The sequence below is a fragment of the Rhamphochromis longiceps genome, linkage group LG5, assembly GCF_057381845.1.
Source record: "Rhamphochromis longiceps isolate RC_006_pf linkage group LG5, R_longiceps_female_GT1.1, whole genome shotgun sequence".
NCBI lineage: Eukaryota > Metazoa > Chordata > Actinopteri > Cichliformes > Cichlidae > Rhamphochromis > Rhamphochromis longiceps.
The window spans coordinates 20,428,453-20,442,300 of NC_140561.1; the positions used below are offsets into that span (position 1 = coordinate 20,428,453).

Genomic DNA, 13,848 nt, shown 5'->3' on the forward strand with positions numbered 1-13,848 from the left:
CCATTTGGCGAGCCGGTCGAGACCCTCGTGCCGGATGTTTCACAGCCATGGTTTAAACAGTTGGTAGCGCGACTTTATTGGCGGGCTGGGGTCGCTTTACGTCAGGGTGAAGTGGGAGGGGCTTGCGGTAGCAGCTTCGGTCAGAGCTGAGCCGAGGGGAACTGTCGCTGTCCATAGCCGACTAGCGACTTCAGACTACACTGCCAAGATGTCCGACGACGAGCAAGAACAGACTATAGCCGAGGATCTGGTCGTCACCAAGTACAAGATGGGCGGTGACATCGCTAACCGTAAGTTAATGTCAGCGAGTAACTGTCGGTGACTGGATGTGACGACCTGCTCTTTTCGGCCTGTCGTACAGCAGCTAACATTGGTTCCCTATAGCAGCAACCATGTGGTTTAGATTCGAAGCACACATATGCTATCACATCTAGCTAGCTACCAGGTGCAGCCGGGTCGGTTGAAAGCTGCTTCTAACTGAATAACTGAACGACTGCTCGGCTTTCTGCTATTGTTTCCCAACAGCAGCGATAGGGTTTCTTACAGGCAGCTGTCTGTGTCACTAACTAGTGTGGGATGCTAACAAACCAGCTAGCTCAGAATGGTGACCGGTGTTCGGCTGTAAATGTCACGTAAACGGTCATGAGCTGAAGCTCTTTTAAACTACGTTTATGGTGACAGATTACATTCATGGTCAGTCGACAGCATGAAATTTGCTCTAAAATCATTCACATAAGGCTTCTTTGTGCATTTAACGACCAGCACATTGTGGTTTCATGATCACTGCTCCATTATATGATGAAAACACAGGAAACACCTGCATTCTATAGATCTCAAACATCGCACAAGATGTATGGTTGTATTTAACAATTTAAGCAGTAATTAGGTCGAGGTACTTGGTCAGATTAATGCTGTAATGAAAAACAAACTTAAATCTATCCATTTAATCTATTTGGATGGATAGTGCAGTCGGGAGATGGGACATATTTGCTGTGGCACTACCTCATAGTACATTAAATGCATATCCTGGCCACCACAGTTTATATTTACACTCTGTGTTTGTGTTACAGTGGTGGTCTGGAGCTTATCTCAGCTGTCATAGGTCTAGCATGCTAACATAATCAGAAAAAAAAACTTATAGTGAGCTAATGCATCAATCTGCCTGACTTCCCTCCTGTCTCATCCAGAGGCTCTCCGTCTGGTCATGGAAGCAGCCAAACCCGGGGTGTCAGTGCTCAGTCTCTGTGAAAAAGGTGATGCCTATATAATGGTGGAGACCGGGAAGGTCTTCAAGAAGGAAAAAGAAATGAAGAAAGGTGAGGCCCGCATCTGCCCGTTATGGGTTTTTGTGTTTTTTGTGGGGTTTTTTGTGTTTTTTTTTGTTTTGTTTTGTTTTGTTTTCCCGAGGTGGACACATCAAGGAAATTAGATCCAGTAGAACAAACTGTTGGCAGTGTTTTCTGTGTCATTTCGCACAGCATCGAGTAACTCTAATAGCAGAAGGGGCTTTAAAAACTAGCATGGTGACAGAGTAGATCTTCTAAGTGATATACTCCTCCATACTCCATTCTTGTATGGCTTTCTTGATTACATTTGTGGATAATTTCCAAATGAAGACTTGGTGGTTCTCTTCTCCCTCTTCTAGGCATTGCGTTTCCTACCAGCGTCTCAGTCAATAACTGTGTTTGCCACTTCTCTCCCCTGAAGAGTGACCCTGACTACACACTTAAAGATGGGGATCTGGTCAAAATGTAGGCACCATGCACTGTAATAATGTTACCCCCTCCTTTCCCCCGTGTGTCTCTAGTCTCCCAATGTATTGTCCTCCCTACTTTCTGTGTGATAGCTCCGCTTTCTCTTTGCTGTTGATTGTGTCCTTCATCTCTATGGTCTTGCCTCTTGTGTGTGCTGTGTGTGTGGCAAACGACAAGTAAGGTTTCTTTTTAGAACGGGCGGTATGCCGGATGTTAGCTTTACTGCCCATCTTATCCGCTAAATCCCATATATGACGTTACTCAAATGCAGTATTTGGCTTTGAAAAAGAAAGTCGATTCATCTTAGTTGTTGCGTTGCCACTAATGTCTTTGTCCTCTGTAACGTCTTTGTGCTGTGTGTGGATATTCAGTGTTGTAAAGATGTTTCTTCAAGTGTCGTGATGTGGTTTTTATATTTTTTGTTTTTTTTAATGTGTCTCACTCTGCTAACCTCTTTGCTGGGCACGTCTGGAAAGTTTAATACAGTCAGTAATGCTGTTGCCTTGAATTCATAATAAGTCCTTCACCATATTCCAGCTGATCTACTGCCAAAAAAGAAACTCACCTTGGGTTATAGCTTCCATTTATTGCAGATTAAATTGTGTATTTTTGTCTGACCTTCTCTTATTATTGTAGTCCTCACTAAGCTAATTTTCCAAAGTGGAACGATCTTTTGTCCTTCCCAGTAGATTTGATCTGATTACTTCCTGCATCAGTACTAGTACATTTGACAGCCGGGTAGCACTTAATTAAAGGCATGATCTGTATCCTACAGTTAGTTAATTCTTTCGTTTTTCCTTTTCTTCTGATTTTGTGTAGCGATCTCGGAGTTCATGTTGATGGCTTCATCGCCAATGTTGCTCACAGCTTTATCGTGGGAGCCAGTAAGGTGAAAAAACAAAAAAGCAGACACGTGTACATATCACACCTTGGTCACAGTTTTGTATCATCTCATGTGAGTCCTGAAGTCGTCTTTTTTTGTTTTTCTATATGCAGGAGAACCCCGTCACAGGCCGGAAAGCTGATGTGATCAAAGCAGCTCATCTATGCGCAGAAGCAGCGCTACGCCTCGTGAAACCTGGTAACCAGGTATGTTTGAGTGTTTCATGAGGCTTTTCCACGTCAGCTGTGATCAGGACTAATATTCTCTGCAGGGGTGTGCTTTAGTCATCAAAACATCTAAATGACTTGTAATTATTAATTTGGCACAGATCTTACTTTTAATGCATTTTTGATAAGTGGAAGAAAATTAATGGATGTGTAATTCGCTCCAGTAGTGCTTCTTTGCTACTCTTTAGTCCACATTTTTCTGGCTCGAATACCATCATAGACTAGTTCTGCTACAAACTAGGTGTAAACTTATTTGCAGTCTCACATGTATTTTAACGGTTATGTCGTACAAAGATGTAATTTGGATGTGAAAGTAATTAATTTTCTCTGCCTCAGAACACTCAAGTGACAGAAGCCTGGAACAAGATCGCACAGTCGTTCAAGTGCACACCTATTGAGGGTGGGTTCCTATAAAAACCTTTGTATTTTAATGTGCTGTCTGTCTTCACATAACAAGATGATGATGTGTGGGATTAATGAGATGTATGGGAATGTTTTCATGGAAACAGTTCATGTTTTAAGCTTATGGGTTCCGCCCATCTCTTTGTTTTAAAGGTATGCTGTCTCATCAGTTAAAGCAACATGTCATAGATGGAGAGAAGACCATCATCCAGAACCCAACAGACCAGCAAAGGTACATCTTTGCAATAAATATGAACTAAAGACAAAATCACCCTATTTCCCTCAGTTTTCTTCCACTCGTCCAATTCAGGGTTATAGTTTGGGTGGAGCCTATCTTAGCTGTAACAGTGTGAGAGGGAGGGCACACCCTTAAAAGGTCACCAGTCTATGACGAAGCTATCACAAAGACACAAACACAGTTTCACACACGTGTTCACACCTACAACCAATTTAGAACCGTCAGTTAACCTAACATGCATGTTAGTCTCCCAAATCAAAGGAACCTAACATACACAAGATGCCACAAAGCTGCTGCAGTTGCAGGCACTTTTAATAATTCAAAAATAATTACTTACAAAGATCGAATACAAATAAGAAGAACTGGAGCCAACGCAAAAACAAACAAGAGGAGGAAGACCGAGAACCGACCACTCAGTGGGCTGGTTCGGATTCAGGTTGATCTTCTAAAAATAATGTTAATAAACTAGTAAAACTGAAACAGGGCTGCTGATAACTCCCAGCTTAGGTAATAATGAACAAAACTGTTAAAAGCAACTGAAGGAGCAAACGCACCTACAAAAGAGACTGCTCTGTCTCCTCTGAATTTATATGAGGGTGGGTGAGCCTGCTTGCTAGGGATGAATGCAAGAGGAAAGAGCAGGCTTAATATGGATGATAGAAAAATGATAACCAGATGGTAGATGTGCACACTGAGCCGTGCATAACAAATGCCCACGTCATTTGAAAAGATTTAAAAAAAATAAAATACTGCATGGCCTTGTGACTTTTTTTAATAAATCCAAGTTCTCTGTAAAGACAGAAAACAGAGGAAAACAGAAAACAAATATTTTCGCTCAGGCTATCCCACCACTGAATTTGATCAGTTTTGGAGAATCCCACTGCTGAACTTCATCCACCTTCCAGTGCAATCCCAAGAAATCTGTTTTGTGATGCTAACTCTTGTACAACTGTAGAAAATCTGGTTATGTGACAGTTTTTTCAGTCATGAATTTAAAAGAAAGAAAGTTTCATAAATGTATATTCATGTAATGTGTTGCTGTCCAGTGCAGGGTAGGTATGGGCCAAGTTATTATTTTTGAATATTGGCATTGCCCCAGAATGTGACTGTGTGCATGTACGCAGCTTTTCTGCCTGTGTGACGATGTCAACAGCGGTAGTTGTGCTGCATTGGAATGAAAAATATTTAGAGGGAGATCCTCCTGAGTAACTTGAATGATTTTTGTGGGACTGTTTGTATTGTGGAATAAAACTGACGCTCGCAATGTGTTTTGACTGCCTGCTCTTTCTGTTGATTGTCAGAAAAGACCATGAGAAGGCAGAGTTTGAGGTACATGAAGTCTACGCTGTGGATGTGTTAATCAGCACTGGAGAAGGAAAGGTTTGTTGTTTTTCTTCTTGTTTGTGAATGGATGTTATGATTCTGCTCCCAGTAATCAGCACTGAAGTATTGTGTTCTATGCGATTTGCTTTTAGGCCAGAGACTCGGGTCTGCGGACTACGATTTATAAGAGGGACCCGAGTAAACAGTACGGCTTAAAGATGAAGACCTCTCGTACGTTCTTCAGCGAGGTTGAGCGACGTTTCGATGCCATGCCCTTCACTCTCAGGTGGGAACACCACACTTTACTTGTAGCCAGCTGACAGCGAGTTGGGTGCTAACAGCCATTTTTCATTCAGAGCTTTTGAGGATGAGGCCAAAGCCCGACTCGGCGTGGTGGAGTGTGCCAAACATGAGTTGCTACAGCCCTTCAGTGTGCTGCATGAGAAAGAGGGTGAGCGTCTTGGCTCTCTGCTAGACAGGTTTGAATTATTCACAAGCTGTTAACCCTACGCCTGTATCTTGTTCTCAGGAGAGGTTGTAGCTCAGTTTAAGTTCACGGTGCTGCTGATGGCCAATGGGCCTCACAGAATCACCAACGGACCTTTAGACCCAGAGCTGTACAAGTCAGAGCATGAAGTTCAGGATCCAGAGCTAAAGGTAAGAATGATAATAACAATAATAAATATATATACAATAAGTCAATTTCATTAAACGTCTTGTTCACATCATGTCAAACTGTTGTCTCTTCTCTAGACTTTACTACAGAGCTCTGCAAGCCGCAAAACACAGAAGAAAAAGAAAAAGAAGGTAATATTTTATTATTAGTAGTAGTACATGCCAATGCATTTAAACCTGACGTCATAAGTTAATGTTTCAGATGGTGTGATTTGATATTGATATGGTAAACATCACAGTTTGGAAATATCAAAAATGACTGTATTTAGTGTTTGCTGACTGAGATGTTATTGTTGTGAAATTAAAGTGGTAAGTGCCCTGATTGTTTAGCAGTAGTTTGTGGACGGAGATGAACTCAAGGAAGACTCGTGTATGCTCATGCTGCGGTACTGTTTGGCCTGTTGGCGCTTTTGGCTGTGAAATGAAAAGGATATAATCAGGGTGCACATAAGTGGTCCGCAGGTGCGCATTCGCTGTCAAAATAAAAGACACGCCCCAGATAAGAAGTTGAAATGCGCGTTTGGGTACATAAGATTTTCTGGAGGAGGACAGACATTTGTTTAGCACTCTTAAAAATATCAAAGAAGCAAACTCCTTTAAGCAATTACTTTAGTGTTCCTCCACCTCCAAAGAAATGTCAGAAGGAGTCCGAACCGCAAAAGAAGCATGTATTCTCGGAAAAGTGGTTGCAAGAGGTGAGCTGTCTTCCAACAAATGATGAACGCACAGAGATGTGGTGCAGAATATGGTGTGAAGATCCCACTCTAGCAGACAAAAACAGTGCCTTTAATATGTATGCAAACGTGCGTTGCAACTTCTTATCTGGTTTGCGTCTTTTATTTTGACAGCGAATCCACACCTGCGGACTAATTATGTGCACCCCTGGATATAATGCTTTTAAAAGGTGTTATGGGTACATAATTGATGGGGGGGTAATCTTATTGGTATGTGGTTGTTAGGCAACATAACGATGTCATGATATATATCGTTCAGCTTTTGTGGATCTGAATCGTTTACATAAAATTAAAATGATAGGATTCTTTCATAAGGTGTTGCGGGTGCATAAAAGCAACGAGTTCAGTAACTAGATCATAAGCCCTCATAATCGGGTCATTCCGAACAAATTTTGGAATATGGTAAGATGGGACTAAAATCTACAACAATGCCTCCTTTTACTGATTTACTTATTTCGTTTGATCTTTAAGGCCTCAAAGACAGCAGAAAACGCAAGTGGACAGCCGACTGAGGACACAGAAGCCGCAGAATGAAAACTGCCTTTCCACACATGCAAGACTCCAAAGAAATGCAAGAGAAAACATGACAAACTTCCCTGAACTCGCTGCCCATTCTCAACTCAGTATAGCCAATTAAACTGATCAATTCATAAGAGCATTGGCATCATATAAATATTTGACATTCCTATGTGAATTATTAACCCTTTATTGCATTCATGAAAAGGGTTACAGCACCGAGGATCCTACAGAATCTTTACAGATGGTTTCAGTAAATTTGTTGCTGAATGTTAATTTTTCTTTTAAATTTATAAGTATATTAGTCCTTTTTACACTTGTATTGTTGGCAGCTGAAAACTTTATTTTTGAGTGGACTGGGGCTTACAAGTGGGCATTAATGGGAGTAAACTGGCATAAGGTTTGTGAATTATACCAACAGAAACTTGCATCATATTTGTTTAATGCGTCGTATCATGTTGTGTGGGATTTGCCACATTTCTCTTTGGCAACAAAGTCATTTCAGGAGATGTGTTAACAGACTTTTACATTCATGTGGAAATCCAGAGGTTTGATTGGCCGCCTTTAAAGCTCACTTTAAGTGCTAATTTTTCATCCACTTGATTATTAAGACATTTCTTAACCACGCCATGCAGTAAAGGGTTAAATTATAATTTTATCTCTCATTAATTGTTACAATCTACAAATGATCTGACTGCAGGACCTGAGAAACACAGACATGCTTACAAATTGGTTTTTACTTAGATTTTATGTATTGGAGGTTTATTCTTCTATAATAATGACCGGAGTACATTTTTCGCTAAAGCTACGAAGTTTTACCTACACTAGATTTTTAAAAGCAATAACAGAATTAGCAGAAGAGCAAATATTTTTAAGTATACTGGCAACAAAGTTGTAATCAGCTTGACCTAAGGGAACAAACTGCTACATTTACTGCCATTCCCCTTGAATTTTATGAAAAGAGAGAACTCTATAACTGTATGTTCCAGTTTAACGACAGGAAAAGGAAAAAAAAGAAAACTTTTCTATCAGTGATTTGCTTTACTACATCATTTGTCTCGTGAAGCATGACAGCTAAAGCTGATCAGGTTTTAGGTAAACTCTTCTGGGTGTCTTCAGAGGAGTTGGACCATGCAGATCATCTCTGGTCAGAGTTTGATTTTTGAGATCTGGGATAATGTTGGGTCACATTTGTCAACAGGTGAATATGTTGGAAATCGGAAAATCCTGCTTTGTAGCTCAGTCAGTGGGCAATGGACCTTTACATCTATGAAATAAAAAAACATTTTCATACACTTGTCTTTCATCATTTCTTCAGGGCATTGCTGTATTATGTCTAGTCTAAAGTATCAAGATCATCAGATTGTGTCCAAAAATTAGACGTTTTGTTTGTCTTTTAATGTTTGTTTTAAGCTATGAAGCAAATACTGATATTAGCAGAAACTCGACACAAACTGTTCAAGAATCCTGTTTGAGACAGTTTTGTATCATGATGTGTTATTCTTCTGGAAGCTGGTGTCAGAAGATGGACATTGTCAAAAACAATACTCAGGTAGGCAGTGGTATTTAAACAATGCTCTGCTGATACTGAGGAGCCTGAAGTGTGCCAAGAAAATATCCACCATGCCATTACACCACAGGCAGCCTGAGCTGCTGATACACAGCAGAACGAAGCTGTGCTTTTGTGTTGTTTATGCAAAGTACTGACCCTGCATCCTAAATATTGCATCAGTATTCGAGAACCATCAGATCTGATGATGTTGTTTCAATCTGCTGTTTCTAATGTTTGTTGAGTCTGTGCAAATTGTAACCTCAGTTTCCAGTTCTTAGCTGACAGGAGTGGGAATAAGTGTGGTTCTGCTGCTGTAGTCCGTCTGTTTCATGGTTTGAACTGCTCTTCTGCCGACCTTGATCGTAACAAGTGTTTATTTGAGTTACTATTTCCTTCATGTCAGCTTGAAGCAGTCTGACCTCTGACATCAACAGAACATGTTCCCCCAGGCAACTGCCGCTCACTGGATATTTGTGGATATTTTTGGACCATTCTGTGTAGGGCCTGGAAGTGGTTGTGTGGAAAAATCCCAGTAGTTCAACAGTTTCTTAAATACTCAGACCAGCCTGTCTAGCACCAAGAACTATGTTTAAATTCACTTAAATCACCTTTATTTAACTCAATGATAATCTAAAGTTAATTTGGTTTGATTTAGAAACACACATATACTGGTTATTAGATAAATTTCTAAACACTTTCAAAATATACGTGTAAAACAGCTGGAATGAATGAAAGATCCAGGTGAACTTCTAAAGGGACATTGAAATAAAACAGGATCTTCAAAGCAGGTTTGTGGCTATTTTTTGGTGTTAGTCCACCATTGTGTATGAATATGTGTATTTCAACACACACACACACACACACACACACACACACACACACACACACACACATATTGCATTATTAATTAATAATCGATTACTATGATTAATATTTATGACTTTAACAGCTGATTCAGTAATTTTGTGTTAGTAATGTACACTAAAAAATGCGAGTCTTAACAACACATAAAATCAATAAAACCAACTCGACTGCAGGGTTAATTTTGTGCTCAACGGAAGGTCGTCGCCTTTAGAAAGCAGGAAAAGTGGTTGGAAAATATCACCTGGTTCGCTCGTACGTCGATTTGAACAGTTGGACTACATTTCCCGTTGAGCTGAGGCGCTTCAGCTGTCGCCTGAACATGACGTCACGACACTTTTAAAAGCCGCTCGTTTTCTTCGTCACATCCTCTTTCCGTTGCTCTTCTCGCTTTGAGGTATGTTGAGTTTATTCCCCGCTAACAGGATCCAATTTAATCTGCTAATTTAACCGGTCATCCACTCTTACTGATCACTAATTGTTTTCGTTTTCACAGAAACCTCTCCACACGATGAGAGCCAAGGTGAGATAACAAACCAATATCGATATTTCAGCTGTTTGTGTCCTCTTCCCGCGCCAGCTAATGCTGCTAGCTCCTTCCTTAAGCTCTTCGTGTTTATATCATTAAATATACCCTGCTACCCAGCTCCTTAAAATATTAATAGAATTTTAAGTGATAACAGGGCATTAGCTACATATAGTAGTATAAATGCTAATACTACTAGAAGCTTTTCTTTGGGGCATCTTGTAATGTTGGCACCGTAGCTAGCTGGCTGAGCCCAGGCAGCCATGCGTGTTTGAAAACAGATCTGCATGCAGCGTGACAAACACCACTGTGAAATGCTTTATAGTACAAACATGTACTGCATGTTCTGAGGCCCTGTAACTGTCTGCATCACAGTAAGCATGTTGTCCAAGTAGTGGCGCAAATGTGGTCTTGATGTACTCTTAATGACTGTGCTTTTTCTCCCTTTTTTCAGTGGAGGAAGAAGCGTATGCGCAGGTAAGCATCATGATAAACAAAGAAAATGTCTTTGTCAGCTCCCTAATCCAAGCTGCTTAAATTTAGGCTAGACAACACAATTGTTTAGGCTTTGGAAAAGTCAGGTTTATAAGGAAGGAAGTCTGTTTTTTTTTGTTTTATTTTACATTTAGTGGATATCATTGAGCTTTAACTGTAAAGTATGTTAGGTTGGGCTTGTTCAAATGTTGACAATTGTTTGCCCCTACGTTTCAATTGGATGCAGGGAAAATTATATCTACTGAAAATGACCTGGGTTATATAGTTCCTGAGCAGCATTACTCCAATAACTGAAATTCAGTTTTCAGCCAAGTTTGTACAGTGTCAGTGTTTAATTTAAAGATGTACAGGTTTGTAACTGAGGGAACACTGTTAAAAAGCTTTACAAAATGAATGAATAAATGAATACATGTCAATGTACTCACAAACTCGCTTGGTCTAGGTGGTGATAAAAATCATTAAATAGAAAACACTCCTGTCCTGTCCTTAACAGCTGAAGGGAAATTTACATGATTGGTCCGATATTGATGGGCATCACAGGGCTGTCCAGTTTTGGTCATAATCTCAATAACTAGTATTACTGAATTATAGTTTAACAATTTTTGTTACTATCTTAGTCCTTGTGCTATTGAGTGTTTTACTGACAGCTGCTGTTTTCCAACAGGCTGAAGCGTAAAAGGAGAAAGATGAGGCAGAGGTCAAAGTAAGCCCCTCCTCCTGCCTGCCAGCTGTGATCACATCTGAGCCTCTCCAGGTGACTGACATGCGGACGAAGGGGGATTGCTCGGCGGTTCCATCAACGAAATTAAAGGCCTAAACCCCCGATTTCAGATGACCACGCTTTTCACGGAGCCCGCTGTGACGGTCTGACTGGAAGATGGTGAAGATGCTGGAGAAGAACATGACTACAGCTGCGTTGTTCATGGACCATAATGCATCTTGTTTCTGTACAATTGTTTGTGGTGTTTTGAACAATAAATGAACACTGTTAAATTACCACCAGTTTAAACCTCTTGATTTTTATGTTATAAAGTAAGGCTAGGTTGACTGACTTGTACTTGAAATAAATTACACTACAGGTGTTGGATGTGTCCTTGATTCAAATGGCTAAATTACGGCAACATGTCTTGCAGTTGTCTAGAAGCCTGGTAAGGAACTAATCATTTCATTCAGGTGTGTTGACCCAGGGTGTTATCTAAAACCTCCAGGACACTGGCCCTTGAGGCCTGGAGTTCGACACTACTGAATTACACAATGTGTAGGTTTTATCAGGGCTGTCGGGCAGGCTAACTGCATGCAGGGAGTGTTAAATGTTAATGTGTTAGCTGGATGAAAAGAATTGGAGGCAAATGTAACTGCAGGTGATTTATCCAAGTGCCTTTTAGAAAAATTGCTTTCGATCTGAAATCAAAAAGGTTAAAGTCCTTCAGTTGGAAGACAACTTATAGTACACGTTGTGTTTAAAAGCATAGGTCAAGATTGACTCCTGTGTGAACTGCTAAAGGGTCAGCTGTGACACAGAATCCTGGTGGCAGTGTTTTTAGTTCAATCAAGTTGTAAATTGCATCTTGCTGATGAAATGCTGCTGTTCAGGGCCATCCCACAACAAGTCATTCATTTCCATTATTTTTCATCTCTATTTTCAACCATTCTGGTTCTTTGTTTTTAGCCCAATGACATAATGCAAAATCTGCTACATAGTTGCTCATTAGAAATAAACTTTATGAATGAAAAGATCAAGTATGGACATGTTATTAAAGTTAAAATTTCATACTATTAAATTTCTTGCAAAATGTATGAAATGTATTGAAAGGGACAAATATCCCCTTTGCAGGCATTAATATACACTGATAATGAGTAGATGTGGATTAGAAAGTCACTATTCAGTGTATTCAAGGCTAAGTACCTGACTATTTGAGTAAATGTAGTAACTTTCCCTTTGTATATGCCACTGTAAATGAAATGCCCTATTTCCTGTATATTCTAATTTAAACTACATCGTTATCTCATTCTCTTTTCAAAACCTGCTGGACTGTAAAGGTTTACTATAGGAATATCAAACACGTGGTTTGATATGAAGTAACCTGCCAAACGGTCCAGTATGGTCCATCTGATTGCTTTGAAAACTGAAAAATTTCACAGAAGATAAGGTTAGCTTTTGGACATTAAGAAGTGTGGTAATTTTAACTTGAATAGTACCTATCAATGGTAGCTATTCATTCAGAATGTGTGGATTTCTGGAATATATGCATCCCAAAGTTTTTGAGTTTGTTTTTTTTTTTTTTTAATTTATAAGTATACACAGAAAGACTATATATCTCTGTTTGAGTTTTATAATTTAAATTAATTTACAGATCGTTGCCTACTGGGTAAAATACGACCAACTGTTAACCAACTGGTCTTCAGATAACTGAAGAACCTTTGTAACACAAGTAACGACATCATTGTAACTGTAATTTAGTTACAGAATTTAGTGCAGTAACATTTGCCTTCTAGATGGCAGCAGAGTCTTTCAGGCTGGAGTCAAAGAGTTTTCCCAAGCTCTTGACTGGTTGTTCCGTTATGGACGGGATTATAGTTCCTGAGATTGAAAACCGGAACTTGTCCGTCACCTTTCCCTTCTTCAGCACCATAGATCTTGACTTGGAAGGTTTGACACTCATCCTTGCCCCTGAGATGAGACTCTCAAGACCTCATAACATCCACCTGCACCCTGGGACTGATGGCATCGTGATGGTGAGATGCCATCAGTCCTGACCTAGTTAGCGGCCCTCTACACTCCACCTCAGCGGCCTTGACCACCATGTACATTGCGAGAGCAAAGAGCATAACTGAGATGGTACAGCCTGTTATTATACCTTTCCTGAGGCGATGCCAGTCTGAAGTCACTGACCCAGAAGTGACCCTCAGTCTGAAATTGCCATAATAATCCAAGATCAGGTGCTTGATTTTGCTGGGAACATGGTGGAGGTGTAGAGCACGCCCAATCAGCTTGTGTGGGATAGACCCACAGGCATTTGTCAGGTCAAGCCACAAAACAGCTAGGTCGCCCTTGTTCTTGTGGGCTCCTCTTATAAGGTGTGTAACTACGTTAGTGTGCTCTAGGCAACCAGGAACTACTGGGAGCCCCCCCCCCCCCCCTGTTCTGAACTGACGGATCAATGTAGCTGCTTCTAAGAAGAAACTCGGTCAGTCTCCGGGAGACGATGCTAAACAAAACCTTCCCCTCTGCGCTCAATAGCGAGATGCTCCAAAACTGGTTGATGTTTTTCGAGTCCTCCTCTTTGGGAATCCAGACTCCCTCTGTGCACCTCCACTGGTCATCAACTCTTGCTCTCTGCCATATCACCTTTAAGATCTTCCACAGATGTCAGAGAAGCACTGGGCAGTGCTTATGGGACCTGGGGAGGATGCTGAGCAGGCTGACTTGATGACCTCACACACCACCTTCAAACTTGGCTCTGTCAACTTAAACTCTGCTATGGGGGGTTGACGAGAGCTTCATTAGGTCCCAAATCTTGTTCCCTCTGTGGGTCACTCATGATGTCTTGAAGGAAGTGACTCACCTCCTCTATTGAGCATTTCAGCTGGCCGCTGTGTTTGTCCCGAGCAGTTGTTTTAGCAATAAAAGCTGCTCGTTTCCTGGCTCTCTCTCCTCCCCG

General features: G+C 40.7%; 1 protein-coding gene and 1 long non-coding RNA gene across 2 annotated transcripts; both read left to right on the forward strand.

Annotated features, from left to right (window-relative positions):
* The first annotated feature begins 120 nt into the window (after window positions 1-120).
* pa2g4a (proliferation-associated 2G4, a) lies at window positions 121-8,047 on the forward strand. Its single transcript, XM_085406501.1, has 13 exons — window positions 121-290; window positions 1,188-1,316; window positions 1,646-1,751; window positions 2,574-2,643; window positions 2,751-2,843; window positions 3,201-3,264; window positions 3,420-3,498; window positions 4,806-4,884; window positions 4,980-5,113; window positions 5,184-5,278; window positions 5,357-5,484; window positions 5,581-5,634; window positions 6,708-8,047. The coding sequence occupies exons 1-13, from the start codon at window positions 209-211 to the stop codon at window positions 6,768-6,770; spliced, it is 1,176 nt and encodes a 391-aa protein (XP_085262627.1). The 5' UTR covers window positions 121-208; the 3' UTR covers window positions 6,771-8,047.
* Window positions 8,048-9,452: 1,405 nt separating this feature from the next.
* On the forward strand, window positions 9,453-11,183 carry LOC146669860 (uncharacterized). Its single transcript, XR_014911742.1, has 4 exons — window positions 9,453-9,562; window positions 9,662-9,688; window positions 10,146-10,168; window positions 10,851-11,183. It is a non-coding gene; the product is annotated as an uncharacterized LOC146669860 (long non-coding RNA).
* Window positions 11,184-13,848: the final 2,665 nt, after the last annotated feature.